Consider the following 17,773-nt stretch of genomic DNA (forward strand, 5'->3'; position numbering starts at 1 on the left):
TTAAACCTTAGTTTCTCTCAAATCTATCACCTCAGCGGCATACCTCAATGCATTCTATACTGTCATCAGTCTAGTCTACGTCGCCAATTACACATCACACATCATCTCTACACTCTAATCTTTCAACTCACAACAGTCCTCATTCATATTGCCCTTACTTCAGACAAGTCTCTCACCACACACTGACATCAATCACTTGCCTCAAGTCACATCGATATAGTACACCTCTCAAGTCTTGTCTCCCTTTTTTTTTTTCCACACAATGCTATCACTATTTTCTACCATCCTGTCATAATGACACCACCACGACATTCACCTCAACAATGAAGATTACGACACCATAACACTTCCCCTTTTTTTATGAAACTCCTACGTAGAGCCATCTATCTTAAATCTAGAGATCTAACCCCTATACACAATCCTAGTGTCCAATTGACTTTCCAAGACTTCCATCTAGAAGGAGCGGTGATCAATCGCCTCTTTCAATTGGATCTCATCGGTAGTCACTTGGGCGTCCAGAAGACACATACTGTATCCCGACACCATACCTATAACTTTCATCTTTCTAAGTCAACCTTAGATACATATAGTTCGCAATATGGGTTCAACTTGCCTTACATATGCTCACAGCCACTACCTCATTAACCATCAAAAAAAAAATGACTAACCACAATTACTATCACAACAGGACATTGCCTTTTTAAACACATTAAAACACTCACTAACTCTATTCTCAACAAATGTATCACTCTCCTTGCATATATACTCAATACAACTCATATCACATAAGATTTACTCAATACACTTAAAACTTAAATACGTAATCCACGCAATTCAAACAGAAACACATCTAACACTTTACTCTTAAGTCCCATTAATATTCTAACTCTTCTTTTATATGCTAATGAATACTATCTTTCACACATCGGCATCGCCACTGCGCATAAGCACTTCAACCATCATGATTTTCTAGATCCACCCTATCTAGCATCACTTATAGAAGGCATCTTACCACATGGGATTCAAGAACAAGACTGCCATCAGCAATAATAATAATGACGACAGACGTAACCACAGTCACTACAATGATGCCAAACTTCAATTTTTTTTTGACGTGAGTCATCAACTTTTTACTATTTCATGCAAACATAGATGCAATGCCAGTTCAGTGAACACACGTCATTGATGCAAGCTCACACACACTTTTGTAAAAGTACGCAATGAATTTTGAACCCATGAGACTAAAAGTCTCCCCAAGGTCGCCAGGTATTCTAACCTAATGCTTTGATACCAAGTTGTCACGCCCTCGATTTTTAACATAAATAACAATACCATTTTAATTACAAATCCTCACAATAGTATATACGGTACCCCAAATTACGACATACAGTTTCTAAATCTCACAATTTGTCAACTGATACAGTATTCCAAGTTAGAGAAAATAGTACAATACAGTTTGATTTACAAGGGAAAGACAAGTTCTTCAGAAAATAACTTTAGCCTGTGATGTCTGCATGCACTTCACACCCTCCAAGACTGTGTCCATGTAGTGTACCTGAAAATGGTAGGTTGAGCTACACTAGCCCAGTAGAGAAATCTATACTCAAGCTATATGAAAATGCGATGAATCATACACCTATACTGAGTGATGTGACGAGATACCACAAAGAAACGTGAGTTTTCCACCACAAACGAGCATACTACAACCAAGGGATCATAATTTCATAAAAGTTTTCCTAACAGCTCATACGTCAAACTAGAAGCATAAACCAACCCGAATTATCCTAATTAGACCACAACTTATCCTCAACCGTCACTTGTCCATCGCTACGCAATTACTCCATTTTGCCTTGATCCATACGAATATGTGATGATCATGCACCAACAGTGGTAAGTGAGCAACATTATATATGTACAACGAACCCCAAGACGCTAATAACAATGAGTATATCTATCAGCAGAACAACACAAACATATCATTGGATTTCCTTTTTTTTTTAACATAATTAATTTATCTTTCATTTCTCAAGTATTAGCCACTCCATGCAACAAGAACTAGTTTCCTTGATTTGTACCGAACAAGAGGCTCAGTGAGGAAGAATAGTAATCCAAGATACGGTTCAAAGTCGAACGACAAGCCAAACATTAGATTAACAACTTTATCTCTCTTTTCATTTCTCAAGCAACACAGGTCATAAGTCTAGCTCAACCAATCAACAATGCGTGATATGTGATGCAAAGCAATGCACCGGGCAATGTTGGGCCCCGTAACCCCCGCCAAGGTCCCACCAAGAAGGTGAACCGGGCTCCGTCCATAATGACGTGAATTCCGAGCGGTGTTGGGCCCCGTAACCCTCGCCAAGGTCCCACCAATGAGGTGAACCGGGCTCCGTCCATATTGACGTGAATTCCGGGCGGTGTTGGGCCCCGTAACCCTCGCCAAGGTCCCACCAATGAGGTGAACCGGGCTCCGTCCATATTGACGTGAATTCCGGGCGGTGTTGGGCCCCGTAACCCTCGCCAAGGTCCCACCAATGAGGTGAACCGGGCTCCGTCCATATTGACGTGAATTCCGGGCGGTGTTGGGCCCCGTAACCCTCGCCAAGGTCCCACCAATGAGGTGAACTAGGCTCCGTCCATATTGACGTAAATTCCAGGCGGTGTTAGGCCCCGTAACCTTCGTCGACATCCGAAGTTGGATACGACTCCATCCATTGTCCATATGCTATGACATGCCACACCATGATACATACAAAGTTCGATGTCACACGTAGCCGTAACACTCGAATCATAGGTCCATAAACATCCTTCATTATGCACAACCCATCCATAATCAATCTCACACCCATTATCGAGTTAAAACGATTATACAACATCATTAAAAATTGCATACTCAATATTTTTCAATGATTCCAACGCCAAATTATCACCAACTTACTAATCTTTAAAACCCACAAGGACCCATAACCAATAGCATCATTTAACCATAACAAACAATAAAAAGAAAACGCAGCCCGATACCCTGCCCAGATTTTCAGATTTTCGTTCAATCTTCTGAAAATTACTATAAATCGAGTTCTTAATATTTTTGAGTGATTCCAGTCCCAATAGTTGCGCGATTGAATGAAGCTTAAAAGTCACGAAGGAACCCTTGTCAAATCTGCCCTCAAAGGGTGGTTAAACAGGGGTTTTCCCAGGCTACACGAATCTGTCGCGCAGCATGACAGATTGACACACCTCCACTCAAACGGACATAACTTTCTGTGTACTAAGAGTTTTAAGACGATTCTAGTGGCAAATGAAAGCTGACTTCAAGACCTTCGAATCGATATAAAGTTTGCATGAAACGGACATCGGACGAGGAAGTTATGGCCATTCGAAGTGGGCTGACATCCAGAACACGAGACAGATTGCAGACCAGTTTTCTAAAAATCACCATCAATTCAATTCTCGACGGTTTCGTATGATTCCAGCGGCATTAGAACGGGCTCTAAGTCTACTCTATTTCATACGAATGAACCAAAATTCTATCATGAGTTTAAGAAGGCGTAAAACCCCAAAAACAAAGATCCTGTTTCTGCAGAATTTCGGAAATGGAACAAACAACCTCAAACAACCTCAAACAACGAAACAAAGCACGATCTAGGTACATAAACACCGAATAAACGCATAACAAGAGTAAGAGATCCCTACCTCATGGGTTTTGAGCAAAACCCGAACCTTTGACCAAGTCAACCAAGCTCCCACGCGGTCCGATCATGATTTTTCTTGGATATTCGGAAAGCCCATGCGCCGTATAGCAACTTTAATTCTCGGACCTTGTCCGGAATCACCCTCTAGGTAGATGAAATCGAAGAGAGAAGAGAGGAGGAAGTTTTTCGGAAGAGAGGAGGAGAGAGAGTGCCGAGAGAGTGAGAAAAGAGAAATGTGAGAAAGTAGTCTCCTGGGGAAATTGTAGAAGTGGGGAGCAATCCCTCGCTTCTCGCACCACACTCACACGTGCACCCTTCACACAATTACCCTTATATCCTCCCACGAACACGTCACACCGAATATCCGCACTGTCTATCTTGACGGGCTATACATTAACAAAAAAAATATAGCCTAAAAAAAATAATACGGGTCTCTACATCTCGCATCCAAACGGGCCCTTAGAGTGGTAAAAAGGGTATTCCAATAACACTGCACGAAAAAAAAATAGAAAGAATAAAAGATCAATTAGCAACAAATATGGTTGCTCTTATTTCCTATGCGGTCGCTACTCAGTTGCCACGGTTCAGTTTCCGTAACTTGCTCCCCCTCAGCTGCAGCAGGAGCCCCTGGTTCGCCTGCAACCAGGACACCGTTGCTATCAATAGCATCTTTAATGGGCTCCTTGGTATCAATAGCATCTTTAATGGGCGAAACAAGTTTCCCGGAAACAACAGGCAAAACAGGCTTGCCGGGGGACACATCACCACCAGCACCCGCCGCTGTGGCCATGTCTTTCCCATCCTTGCTATCAGCCTTTCCTTCCTCGGCTGCTGCTCCAGGGGTGGCCTCATATGTTTTTTTCCATCCTTCACAACCTTCCCTCTTTTTCTTCTCCTTCTTTCGCATCCTTACCACCCTTAGCTGTCGCATTTGGGTAAGATCCGTGGGTTTCCCGGGCTTTGGGCCTTGGATGACCATTTACTCGAAGCTTATTTTCATCGTCCTTCTTCGTCCCCTCTTCTCAATCTTTGAACACAGGATTGTAATCCTTCAATACATTTCTCCAAAACTAAATGCATTAAAAAAATTCAATGAAATTATATTGGACCAACATGATTTTTAATGTATTTTTTTTTTAGCGATATATAAAAAATGAATGATTTTGATATTTTTTGTTCACGGAATGGGCCCACAAAAGGACAAAACTGCACGGGATTGGAAGGGAGCTCAGGACAGGATCTGAGTCCCTGGTTCGGTTGCAACCGGGACACCATTGGAGTAAAAAATACTCGTAACCTTGTAGTAAAAACACTGATCTCTCTCTCTCTCTCTCTCTCTCTCTCATTCTTTGATCAACTCGTCTGCAACTCTCCCTCTGTCTGCTCTCTCGGTACTGGTACTCCCTCTATGTGGATGGAAGGAAGCATTTCGAGTGACGATGGCAGAGATGATCCCGATTTTGTGATCATCTGTTTCTGCGGAGAACCAGCACCATTGACAAAATCTACAACACAAAAACCCAGGTCGAAGGTTTTTCGGGTGTGCGAAGTTTAAGGTGAGTTGCAGACAAAAACAAAGGCTTGATGTTAGCTGTTGTTCGTTCAAGCCGAAACCCTAACTTGGTGTTATTGTGTTTTTTTTTTCTTCATAGACAGAGAATTGTGGGTTCTTTTGCTGGTATGAGCCTTCTATTTCGCAAAATAGGAGTGATTTGGTGCCAGTGAGGGTTCAGACAAAAACAAAGACTTTGAGGACTGTCGAACAATGTGAGAGTTCAGACAAAAACAAGAAAGATGAAGACCATTGTGTTCGACAGTGGGACCATCATGGACCATTCCATCTGGAGAAACCTTCCACCGGAGATCATGGAACACGTACTCTCTCTCCTACCGGTGAGGTATCTCTGCCGATTCAAGTGCGTCTCTCCCTCATGGAATTCCCTAATCTCTTCCCCCCATTTCGCCAAAACCCACCTTCACATAACCAATAACACTCCGAACAAACCCCAAAAAACCCTCCTCATTTCCAGCTCGTGCGACCTCTCCCGCGACCTCTACTCTGTCGATTTTGCCGCTACGAACCCGACCGCAGAACAGCTCGATTTCGCTCTCTCCGTCCGACCCACCAACCGGGTCCGCGGTTGGGGCTCTTGCAACGGCTTGGTTCTAGTTTCCGATGAGGGGTTGGTTCAAGTTCCTGATGAAGGTATATATTACAACCTCTTCTTGTTCAATCCATTCACTACAGAATGCAAGGAACTGCCCGATTCCCCTTTGCTTGACCTACTTTATTATGACGATGTCCACTATATTGCAAATGGATTGGGTTATGACTCGTCTACGGATGATTACAAGGTTGTGATGCTCTATTCCCATTTGATTGTTGATTTTAATGGCTTTTCATGTATTACTAGTGTGGCTGTCTATTCACTGAAAACTGATGCTTGGAGGAGAATTCAAGATTCACGTTATAACCCTGAGGAACATTTTCATGGGGTTTGCTTTAATGAGCGTCTGCATTGGCTTTGTTCGACGACCCACGATAGTCCTAAAGTTTTTGTTGCTTTTAATTTGTGGGATGAGAATTTCAGGGAAGTGCATCTACCTACTTTGTTTACTTCATCCAATAAGTATAGGCGTGGGTATCGCTTCAGGGTGGTTCTTGGGAGTTGTCTCTGTTTGGTTGTTTCGCCCTATAAAGGAGTTGAAATTGATGTTTGGAAGATGATGAAGTATGGGGTAAGAGAGTCTTGGACCAAATTTACGATTGCTAATCACGGGATGCCTCTAGGTGATGTGTTGTATTTGACAGCAAAAGAGGAATTTGTTTTGAGAATAATAGAAGAAGTTAATGGAGTAAGGATATCTGATGAATCCGGTCTACTAGTGTACAATCTAAAAAACGAAACACTAAGGGACATGGTGGTTTGTGGCATTCCAACTAAATATACGTTTGGAGGCAACTACATTGAGACCCTCGTCTCTCCTAATCATGGAGGACGGATTTGGAGACACTATGAAGCTTCTTTAGGTGAAAGTTTGAAGAGTTATCAGGTATATTTCTAACATAGAAATGACTCTGTCCCTTTTTTGTAGATTAATAATTGTATGAATCGTGTATCACGTGAGCGTCTATATTTAAATGTTTTTGGATGTTGCAAGCAAATCCACGTATCCCTTTTTGATAGTTATGTATGTTGAGTTATATAGAATTTTGGTTAGTGATGTATGTTGAATTAAAATTATGTCCTTGATCATACACAAGTGGCTAGGGCCCACTCATAACGGTTGGAATCTAACCTATGAAGCATGATTGCATGGGTATTTATAGATGGTTTATATCCATGTCATGTCCATATAAGTTACTAATACTCCTTGGATACTCATTGGCAGGTACCTATGTGATATGCCTTAAATGTATCCGATACTCCTTATAGATGGGTATTGTATGTGTAGTTTTGGACATAATGAGTTCCTGGTATGAACCCTTAATTTGCACTTGGCGGTTGCAATATCAGAATCTCCATTCATGAACAATATTCCCCCTTGGACTCACTTGGAAGGAACCAATGTGACCTACCTCTTTCCTACTTTCATTGCCTGGAATTGAGGTCTTTTTGGTTCAGCGATATTTTTTTGCATCCCTAGCCTCAAATCCACTTATCTCATTGCCAATCCTGCAAAGCCTGCCAAAACCTTTGGGGCTTTCATTAGTGCTGCACTGAACTAGTAAGTTTGGATACAGTTGCATGAAGAGAACTCCCTGCCTCGTCGTCCTTAGGTTTGGCAACCCGTTGGACATTACATCTAGGATTTTATTCATGGAATTTAACTTCATGAGAAATTGATGTCTATTATTGTGGAAAGGTGCAAGTGGTATTAATGCTTTCAGTGAGAAGGCAATGTCTGGATGACTAGAACGATTTAGGAAAGTAATGTTATTGTCATTTCTTTGCTTGCCAATGTAAGGGCCATTCGAATGAAGATTCCATTTGTAATGTGCATTCTGTCGTTTACTTTTAACAAACCAAATGACAGATTGAACGTTCCATTCTAGTGAACCCAACACAACCTTAAGTTCTTTATCTACCAGATTAGCCTCAATGTCTTAGCTTTACACACTGTGTCCTAGAAAGGTGGGAAGGCTCAGCCAGCTATAATAGTGAATGAAGATTCTATTCGTAATGTGCATTTGTCATTTTCTTTTAATGAACCAAATGAAGGTATGAAGTTCCATTCAAGTGAACCAAACACAACCTTGTGTTCTTTATCTACCAGATTCACCTCATTTTCTTCCCTTTGCTCACCATTTTCCAGGAAGGAGAAAAGCCTCAGCTACCTATTTGTTGATGCCATTCATCTCAACTCTTCAACTTCGAATTTGATGACTACAACCCCATTGTATTTGAAAGATTTGTTGCTGCATTGCACTCATCCATTTAAATGATAATGATAATTGTGAATTAATGTTTCTAGTTCTTGCTACTACTCTTCTACATTACGTATGGGGGTTCTCGCCATTTCCTTCGCCGTCTAATGGACTATTACTCATGTTTTTAGAGGCATTAGATTACATAAGCTGATCGTATGAATTTATTTTGCTGTTGATAGCGAAGGAACACTCAAGCTATAATCCTACAAATTTAAGCAATTTACCGGGGAACCATGTTCTATCTAGATGTGCTCTTCAGCGCTTCATCTCGCCCTTTTGATGGCACTTATTGGGCTTGATTTCAACCGAAGTTTCTTTTCTTTTCTTTTTTTTAATTTGTATTTTTTCCGGTAAACGTACTCTTTCATATAAGCTCAAACTCAAGATACAACAAGTCCAACAAGGACCAAAACGAAACCCGAAATCCTCCTCTCTTTTTTAAAAGAATGACTACACGATAATGCGTTTGAGTCTGAATAAGAAAAGAACTGCATGCCATAAACCCTAAAATTATGGCTGCTCTTATTTCCTATGCGGTATGAAGCTTAGAGTGGTAAAAAAGGGTATTCCAATAACGCTGCACGAAAAAAACAGAAAGAATAAAAGAATCAATTAGCAACAAATATGGTTGCTCTTATTTCCTATGCGGTCGCTACTCAGTTGCCACTGGTTCAGTTTCCGTAACATGCTCCCCCTCAGCTGCAGCAGGAGCCTCTGGTTCGCTTGCAACCAGGACACCATTGGTATCATTCGCATCTTTAATGGGTGAAACAGGTTTCTCAGAAACAACAGGCAAAACAGGCTTGCCGGGGGAAACATCACCACCAGCAGCCGCTGTTGTGGCCATGTCTTTCCCATCCTTGCTATCAGCCTTTCCTTCCTTGGCTGCTGCTCCAGGGGCGGCCTCGTTTTTTCCATCCTTCACAACCTTCCCTTTTTCTTCTCCTTCTTTCGCATCCTTCCCTGTTTCTTTTCCTTCTTTCGCATCCTTACCATCCTTGGCAGGTGTGGGAGGAGGTAACATGTGAGGCGGAGGGTTTTGTTTCAGCTTCCCAATAAGTTGTCGCATTCGGGTAAGATCCGTGGGTTTCCCGGGCTTTGGGCCTTGGATGACCATTACTGAAGGCTTATTTTCATCGTCCTTCTTCCGTCCCCTCTTCTCAATCTTGGAAACCTCTCGAGGAATGATCTCTGCTATTGCCTTCCAGTATTGTTTGTCGGCTTCTTTGTGGAATTTCTCTTGGTTCGCCCAGTACAGCTGACCCGGAAGACAAAATCATTTGTCTTAATGATAAAGTTTTTAAGAAAAACTTACTAAATATGCAAGAGAGGGGAGTACAAGAACAGATTTCTGCTAGTTATACCTTCTCTCTTTCTCTGTTATGAGCCCTGTTGGTCTCACAGTTGAGGTTCCTTTTCTCATAGAAAGCTCGTTTATACTCCTCGGCTTCATTAATGATCTGGATCCTCATCTCCTTTTCCCTCTCCTCCTTTTCCTGAAGATGAATGGCATTTTGCCTGCAAAAATTAAGGCTGGTAAGAAGAAATTAACTGTATAAAAGCAAGAAACAACACAGCCAATAACCTCTTATTGAAGAAAATTTATGATAATAAGGGAAAGACACGTTATCAATTTGGCCTTCAAATTTTGTTCAAGATTTGTCTTTCAATGTGAAGTATCATTTATATTTGAATTTGAAGCATCTAAAATCACATGAAACTCGTGTATTATCACCTTCCCATCATCAAAGGGCATGCATTGACTTACCAAACCAAACCAAGCCTTGTGTCCCAATCAGGCATGCATTGACTTGATTATGAAAATTCGAGGGCTCAAATAGAAGTACAAAAAATTGGGAATGACATTGAAACTTGAGCCATGTTCTGGGGACAACACAAACAACATCCACTACATAATAGCATGCATAAAGAAAACCACTGAAAAAAAATGCATCACCACCAATAAAACTATAAGAACAAAGAGACCATCCAGTGTGAAAATGCAATATGTCATTCTCCATAGAACCTTAAGAATTCGAAACAAACTCAGTGCTTTTATAATAAAGACCACCATCCACTAGCAAAAGGAATAGCAGATTTACCTGACTTACCATTTCTAAAATTGTGCAATGATACATCGTCGTACACTGATTATCACGATTTTACAAAAATAGTGTCTTGTTAAATACTTGTCCTATCTTAGAAGAGCTTGAATAAAATTTGTCTTTAGGCGATACCGCTGTTTGGAATTTTGATTTCCTACTACGTGGTGTAAAGCCTTTCAAAATTTAGGCTGCTTAGCCATTAATTAAGTTCGTTCATCAGTAAAACTCTTTCCTTTGGCAAACAAAAAATAAATGAAGAAAAAGAGCTTAAATATGACTTATCCATAGGTTTTCATGAATGGTTAAAATTATGGATAACTACCCTCTATCCAGTGTAAAGGGGAAGGTTCTCAGCACCTCAAATCAAGTGTGACATAGAATTCTAAGCAAATCGGCATGGTCTTATAATTTGACATGTTTATCAACTCAGTTAAAGCAACATTAAAGCATGCCCCTTTCCTCATACATTTTTGCTTTTTCTCTACTATGACAGCACATTACAAAAGCTCCATTCCAAATTCCAAATCATTCAAATTCCTTCCTTTTAAATGGAGCCACTAGCTATTATGTCATCTTCGATTATCTCTTAGTCATATCTTCGAACGAGTGAACAAACACGTTTATTGACTTACTTAAAGCTAGAGGAATTAAAGAATGCAAGTTATGCAACACACAACAGCAAATTACAGTTGCTTAATTATACAGTTCATTCAATGTTCCTTCCTTTCAAATCGTGCTACTTGTAATCTTTGGTTCTTCGTCTAAACGAGCTGTTCGAGCTTGTTTGAAAACCTTAACGAGCTTCAATTAAGAAATGTTCAAGCTTGGTTTAAAACCTTAACGAGCTTCAATGAAAAAATGTTCAAGCAACCTTTGCTAATGGAAAACCCAGATTTTAAACAAGCTTTTTACGAACGAAGATTTGAGCAGCTTGGTTCGTTTAACACAACATCGATCTATACAACCTAATGACAGATCTAAAACAGCTCAATTCTCGGTTCTTCATCTAAATCAGGGGAAAAAAACAAAATCAGATCCGAAGACAAATTGAATCTCAACTCAGACGTGACATTAAAATCTCACCGGCGCCACTCGCGAAAAGCAGCACCTTCCTCCCGCATCTGGCCGGGGTCCGGAAGCAGCGGACCGTCGGAAGATGTGAAGATTCCTTCCGCGTCGCCCCCGAGATCGTACGGCTTCCCGTTGCCGTTCGATTCGGGCTCGAACGGCGACGGAGAGTAGTCGGGATCGGGGTTCGATCCGAATCCGTAATGCGGATCGTGATGATTGTTGTTGTTGCCAATGCCGTCGTCGACGGGGGCGAAATCGTCGGTGGGGTAGGTGGGCTGTGGCTCGTCGGCGGCGGGGAGGTCGAAGTCGTAGGGCTGGGGGGCGTATCCGGGGTAGCCGCCGTCGTCGTCGTCGAAGGGCGGCGACGGTGCATGGATTTGGGCTCCGTCTGTGTATGTTTCGTCGAACGACTCCATTTTTAGCTCTTTCTCTCTCTAAACCACTCTTTTCATCTCTCTATATATAGGTCTCGTAGGTCGTTGGTGTGTTCAGATCAGCCCAAAAGCAGCCCAAAAAACGGCAGCGTTTCCAGTCTAAAAACGTTGTTCGAAATGTGATGTATGAGAGAATGATTTGTATTATAAAAAGAAAATATATATGTAAAATATAAAAAAACTAGGGCTGAGCATGGTCCGGATTGGTTCGGTTTTGTATTAAACCAAGAACCGAACCAATACCTACGGATTATAAATTTCGAGAACCAAACCAACCCACAAAAAACATAAAACCAAACCAATCCAAACCATTAAAATACGGTTCGGTTTCGGTTTTAAACCACGATTTGCATGTATAAAAAGTTAGGATAATTAGTCCTCGTAGTGAAGGAATTACAGGAATTGGAATTGGAATTGGTTTTCGTGTATAGAAATTTAGAGAAATTTAGGAATTAGGTCGTGAAAGTTAATTGATCTCGTGATCCCATGTGTTTTTTGTATATAATAAATTAATAATTACAGGAAATTAGGATTGGGTATGATATATAGGAGTTTAGTTTAAATTATCTTAGAAGGGAAAAAAAACTAAATATTGCGGTGGATTTAATAGAATCAATAAAATTAGGAAAATACTCCCTTCGTCCCCTTTTTAAAGTCCAGTATTCCATTTTGGACTGTCCCTTAATAAATGTCCATTTTGTAAAGTTAGTGGGTAAAAGTTGGTACATTTTTCATTGTACCCTTAAAAGTAGATTCTATTTTGAAAAGTTAGTGAGTAAAAGTGTAATGATAATGTCTCCATAGAGGGTAAATAAGAAAAGTTGAGGTAAAAATTAATATGAAAGGTGTGATAATATTATTTTCTTAATAAGTTAGAGTTACGAAGCGGAACATTTAAAAATGGACGGAGCGAGTAGTTAACTAAGGCTCCCATATTTATTTGGCGAATCATAATTAAATTATATACGTTTATGTATGTATTATACGGTTCGGATCGGTTTGGAATCATAACCGTGAACGTGAATCCACAAACCAAACCATATAATACGGTTTCTAATTTTTTCAAACCATGACCAAATCATACTACTAAAAAACCAAACCAAATCTTTCGGTTTGGATTGAGTTGGATTGGATTCGCGGTTTGACGGATTTTTTGCTCACCCCTAAAAAATACCATAGCGAAAGGATTAAGGATGTCTGAATTACTTGTATGGCTTGCAACGAAGAACAAAGCAGTACAAAATCTATTACAGTAGATTAGAAATAGAAAACTCAATAAAAAATCTCATTTGTAGGTGGTATAATTTTTTAGTCATTTATAACTGCCCAACATATGTGATTTGAGGTATTCTAAAGAGTTAATATCACTTAAGAGATTGGTAAAATAAAATTACAAAGGACGGAGATGAAGTTGTTGTATAATTTTAAGGTCTGATTGGAACCTATGGAAAGTGGGAGAAAAGAAAGGAAAATAAAAAAATTTTCTTAGGAGTTGTTTGGTTTCTATATAAGGGAAATGAAAAGAAAATAGAAAGGAAAGCTCCGGAGTCTGGAGTATATGGTTGAGGAAAATAGAAAAAGTGCCTAATTTGAACAAGAGAAAACCATTTTCTTTCCATTTTCTTCTTGAAGCCAAACAAGAGAAAACCATTTTCTTTCTAGTTTCTTTTCATTTTCTTTCTACAATCAAACAAGAGAAAAGAATTCACTTTCTTCCCATTTTTCCTCTCTTTTATTTTCCTTTCTTTTCCACAAGTTCCAAACAAAGCCTTAGAGAAGTATCAACCATAACACAAGAACATCATTAGTTGAATTAATTAAGGGCGTCGCTATTCGCAGCCCTTTATTTTCTCCCATAGCCCATTACATTTCGATAAATGGTTGTTGAAAATCATAAATAACATTTCGGTAAATTGCTGTTGAAAACAAGATTATATTTCGGTAACTACATGTCGAAAATATGTTCAACTTTCGGTAAACAACTGCTGAACATATATTTTCGGTAAATATCTGTTGAAAAAAATATTATATTTCGGTAATTAAATGCTGAAAATATATCTCAATTTCGGTAATGAACTGTCGAGTATAATTGAAAATTTTTAACAGGTTATGAAAGAAAATAGAGGGTTGCGAATAGCACTCCTCAAGCCTTACTTTTGGCTTTTGACCTCTATAATCAAAATCCGAAAATACATAGAAGTGGAGACCCTGTTCCACTCACTAAAATAAGTATTTATTTTTTGAATTAAAAGTGACAAATTGGGAGATAATGAATTGTCTCGTAAAATAAAAAATAAGTACTCAAAAAATAAATTTTTTAACAAAACGAAGCCTTAAATAGATTTTTCAATTGGCAGAAAGCCAAAACAACTACGTAAAACTCAACAAAAAGGTTTAGGAGCACAAATTTTGGACACAATTGTGCTTAGGAGCCATCCATTGTAGGAGTATATGAACCCATGCAAGTCGAAAAGTTCTATTAATTGCAATTGTTTTCGAAATTATGCTTTTAAAGTTGTGCTCGTAGCATAACTCAAAATTCAATACTCGAACTCAAAAGCATCATTAATCAGTTTCCCCCCAATCCGAAGAGAAAAGATTTCCAATTTCCCACCTTTTCCCCTCCCATCCCCCCCAGTTGGGTTTATGTGCCCTAGCTTCCGCGAGAGGTAGGGAAATGGCTTCTTCCAGAACAATAATGGATCTGTTCCACCCCGCAAAACGCTTGAAAAACCTCTCCTCTTCTTCTCCCCAATCTCCCTTCCTATCCCCTTCCGCTTCCCCCAAACCCTCACCACCACTCCCCACTGCAAAATCCCTCTCTTCTTCCTCCTCTCCCCACTCAACCCCCCTCACAAAAGACCAGAAATCACGCATCGAACACAACCAACTGCAAGCCAAGGCCAAGCGAAACCTCAGAATCTGCATCAACAGAGTAAAAAAAACCACTTCTGAAGAACTGGGTTTCGTCGATCTTGACCAACTGTTGGTCGAGGAGACTTGGGTTGAGGCCTTACGAGAAGAGTTTGAAAAGCCCTACGTCAGGAACTTGAGCGATTTCGTACGAACCGAGGTGTCCGGTGGGATACCCATATACCCACCTCAGCATTTGATCTTCAATGCTTTGAACACAACCCCGTTTGATAGAGTGAAGGCCGTGATCATCGGGCAGGACCCGTATCACGGGCCGGGTCAGGCAATGGGGTTATCATTTTCTGTCCCACAAGGGGTTAAAGTGCCTTCTAGCTTAGCGAACATGTACAAGGAGCTGGAGAAGGACTTGGGTTGCTCGATTCCGTCTCACGGGAATTTGGAGAAATGGGCTGTGCAGGGTGTTCTGCTGTTGAATGCTGTACTCACTGTTAGGCAGCACCAGGCGAATTCCCACTCGAAGGGGGGGTGGGAGCAGTTTACTGATGCTGTGATTAAGGCGATTTCCGTGAAGAGGAAGGGTGTTGTGTTTCTCTTGTGGGGAAACTATGCGCAGGCGAAGTTGAAGTTGATTGATGAGACGAAGCACCATGTTCTTAAAGCGGCTCATCCTTCTGGGTTGTCTGCGAACCGAGGTTTCTTTGGATGCAAGCATTTTTCTCGCACTAATGGGATCTTGGAGCAAATGGGTATTCCTCCAATAGATTGGCAATTGTAATTTAGGGTTGTTGCGAGGCAGGAGAGTGATTTTTTGTGGTAGACCTTTTGTTGCTGTTTTGCAGTGTATTTAAGGCTTCTCGAGACCGATTTCATCAGGTCCACAACCTTATTTTGTCCCAGTGCATGATCTTGGATATTCTGTGTTAGGAGTTTGCTTCTATTGCTACTGGTTGATATGGTATTTGTGTGGGGCTTCTTTTGTGGTGTTCTGATGGTGTGGATGTTTGGGCCCTCACATGGTTTGTAATCCCTGTTGATATTTATGAAGTTCTTCTGTTTATTGGAAAAAGTAGCAAATTCTTGAGTTCATCCTGCTGTTGCATTTGTTAATGGCGACTTTTCATGGTGTTCTTTTCTTCTTTAGTCTTGTTTTTGGGCCTATCTTAGAACTTAGAACCTTGCTAATGTTCTACTGAACATCTTCCGTTTCATGATTCTGGGTTGCCAAATTGTGGGCAAATGTATGTCTCGCAATTTTTTTTGATGTGGAGCTTCCCTTTCTGGTCATTGTGGTGTTCCAAAGTCTATTGTTCTTATCTATAAGTCCTTGGTATTGTCACTATTGTGCTACTGTAATAATTTTCTTTTAATTTGCCGGAATAGAGAATTGTTGCATGCATCATTCACAAATTGGCATGCTGCTGACCTAATGGAAGGGAGACTGTAACAAAAATCTCTTCTATCTCGTTATTAGGAATTAAATGAGCAAAGAAGGTGAGAATGAGCTTGTATGACATTCTTTTTACAGCTTGCTTTTTATTTTGAATTCTTCTACTTTCAGCTCTATGACAGGTATAGTCTTTCTTGTGAATATTAGTGGTTTTGCTCCTCTAGGTTGATTTTTGTTGCTTCCCTGCAGAAACTTTGCATTAGTCCATTGGCAGATGTATTTGTCACTTATTATATCACAATCCTTAGTCATCCTTTCTAGAAACATTTCCTCGTTTCTCCGTGCTAGATTTTGGGTTTGTTATAGGAGTGCAGCCCATTTCTGTTTCTAACAGAACGGTTCCTCTTCCTAGCCATGGTTTGGATCCAATGTTCATTTTCATAATAGGGCTTATCCTTCTCTTGATTTAGTTTCATCACGTGTTTAGGGACTGGGGGAAGCTGCTGTGCAGCTTCGTGAGTATCACCTTAGTTGTTTCTGCATCCAAACTTTTGAAGTGATAATTCATTTCAGTGGCAGCCCATTTGACCATTAGTGCCTTCTTTTGATATTTTCTCTCTTTCATTTAAGCATGAATTCAAATTTCTTGATATCTAAGTGGAAAAGATGATTCAGAGGCCGATCTGGTCTCTGTAGCTGATGAAAGCTGGGGATTATTAGGCAGTAATTGTTTTCCTTGGGTTCGTTTAACTACCCTTTTGAATTTAGCATTTGAAGTCTGCTGCTTTGGAAAGAAAAAGGGTGCCTTACCAGTGTGGTAATTGCGAAGTGTGGCATCAATTGGTGAAAAATTCTTCTCAATGGATCCGACTGATTTATGAAGAATTTTTTCTCTATTGTTACTGACTTACAAGGATCCTTGTGCTCCATGCAGACTATGATGCACAGACACGGACTCAGAAATTCTAAAAAAATGGGGACAAGAACATGGCGGGGGACACGCCACGTGTATATTTATATGTATTTTTTCATTTTTTTTCCCAAATTTAAATGGCAAAATGTGAATAAGTCTCACACATGTCCCTGCTGTGTCCCTGTGTCTGACACTACAATACGTTGACCTCTAGAGGTGTCGGTACTTCATAGCATGTAGATAAAGAGGCTTGAACACATGGCGCCTATCAGAACAAAACTAGAGAAAAGATTGCGATGTTTCGCTCATAAACAGGTGAAGTCTAACTAGATACGCAAGGAATCAACTCGTTAGTACAAATTCAACTTTCATTTGTCGGATATAACACATGAGTGTAAGATGAGGGACCATTATTTTCATGATAGGATAGTTGCTTTGTCCACTTCTTCAGCAAAATGGGCAACCTTTGGCTGCCTCATGTTTAGACTTTAGACTATTGATAGTTTTCAAGATAGATGCCTCAAAGGAGGCTTGTGATAGCCACGCGTTCATGAGTTATGACCGCAAGATGTCACACAAGCATTCTCAAATGAGATATTCTTTGCTTTTTTACCGATTGAGTAAGTGAAAGCGCGACATTGATGGTGATGGTAGGACTGCTGCACACAAGGACATGTACTAGAAAGTAGGGCTTGTGGATAACAGACTTTTGTGTCTAACACACATGGACGGGTAATTATTGGGTCTCTCTCTCTCTCTCTCTCTCTCTCTCTCTCTCTCTCTCATTTTGTTAAAAGCTCAAAAGTTGCCTATGTCTTCTGATAGGCCTTATCTTTTCTCTTGATTCATCTTCCTTCGTATTTTG

At 40.3% G+C, this 17,773-nt stretch overlaps 3 protein-coding genes and 1 long non-coding RNA gene across 4 annotated transcripts; 2 read left to right on the plus strand and 2 right to left on the minus strand.

Moving 5' to 3' along the window:
- Positions 1-1,310: 1,310 nt before the first annotated feature.
- LOC131326087 (uncharacterized) lies at positions 1,311-3,927 on the minus strand. Its single transcript, XR_009199912.1, has 2 exons — positions 3,694-3,927; positions 1,311-1,555 (listed from the first exon to the last, which is right to left on the minus strand). It is a non-coding gene; the product is annotated as an uncharacterized LOC131326087 (long non-coding RNA).
- A 1,013-nt stretch (positions 3,928-4,940) lies between these two features.
- On the plus strand, positions 4,941-8,541 carry LOC131326083 (F-box/kelch-repeat protein At3g06240-like). The gene is made up of 2 exons (XM_058358679.1): positions 4,941-5,248; positions 5,345-8,541. Exon 2 carries the CDS (start codon positions 5,487-5,489, stop codon positions 6,756-6,758), a length of 1,272 nt encoding a protein of 423 aa, XP_058214662.1. The 5' UTR covers positions 4,941-5,248; positions 5,345-5,486; the 3' UTR covers positions 6,759-8,541.
- Positions 8,539-11,757, minus strand: LOC131326084 (clathrin light chain 1-like). Its single transcript, XM_058358680.1, has 3 exons — positions 11,313-11,757; positions 9,489-9,642; positions 8,539-9,382 (listed from the first exon to the last, which is right to left on the minus strand). Exons 1-3 carry the CDS (start codon positions 11,714-11,716, stop codon positions 8,777-8,779), a joined length of 1,164 nt encoding a protein of 387 aa, XP_058214663.1. The 5' UTR covers positions 11,717-11,757; the 3' UTR covers positions 8,539-8,776.
- A 2,535-nt stretch (positions 11,758-14,292) lies between these two features.
- LOC131326088 (uracil-DNA glycosylase, mitochondrial) lies at positions 14,293-15,674 on the plus strand. Its single transcript, XM_058358681.1, has one exon. It carries the CDS (start codon positions 14,412-14,414, stop codon positions 15,381-15,383), a length of 972 nt encoding a protein of 323 aa, XP_058214664.1. The 5' UTR covers positions 14,293-14,411; the 3' UTR covers positions 15,384-15,674.
- The last annotated feature ends 2,099 nt before the right edge of the window (positions 15,675-17,773 follow it).

This window comes from Rhododendron vialii, chromosome 5a, assembly GCF_030253575.1.
Source record: "Rhododendron vialii isolate Sample 1 chromosome 5a, ASM3025357v1".
NCBI lineage: Eukaryota > Viridiplantae > Streptophyta > Magnoliopsida > Ericales > Ericaceae > Rhododendron > Rhododendron vialii.

What these genes read in the sequence shown, in the direction of transcription:
- LOC131326084 (XM_058358680.1), bottom strand. Translation starts at nt 11,716, where the DNA reads ATGGAGTCGTTCGACGAAACATACACAGACGGAGCCCAAATCCATGCA. An exon ending in GCTTTTCGCGAGTGGCGCCG is followed by an intron (nt 9,643 to 11,312) that starts GTGAGATTTTAA and finishes TAATTTTTGCAG; the next exon opens with GCAAAATGCCATTCATCTTC. An exon ending in ATAACAGAGAAAGAGAGAAG is followed by an intron (nt 9,383 to 9,488) that starts GTATAACTAGCA and finishes CTTCCGGGTCAG; the next exon opens with CTGTACTGGGCGAACCAAGA.
- LOC131326083 (XM_058358679.1), top strand. Translation starts at nt 5,487, where the DNA reads ATGAAGACCATTGTGTTCGACAGTGGGACCATCATGGACCATTCCATC.
- LOC131326088 (XM_058358681.1), top strand. Translation starts at nt 14,412, where the DNA reads ATGGCTTCTTCCAGAACAATAATGGATCTGTTCCACCCCGCAAAACGC.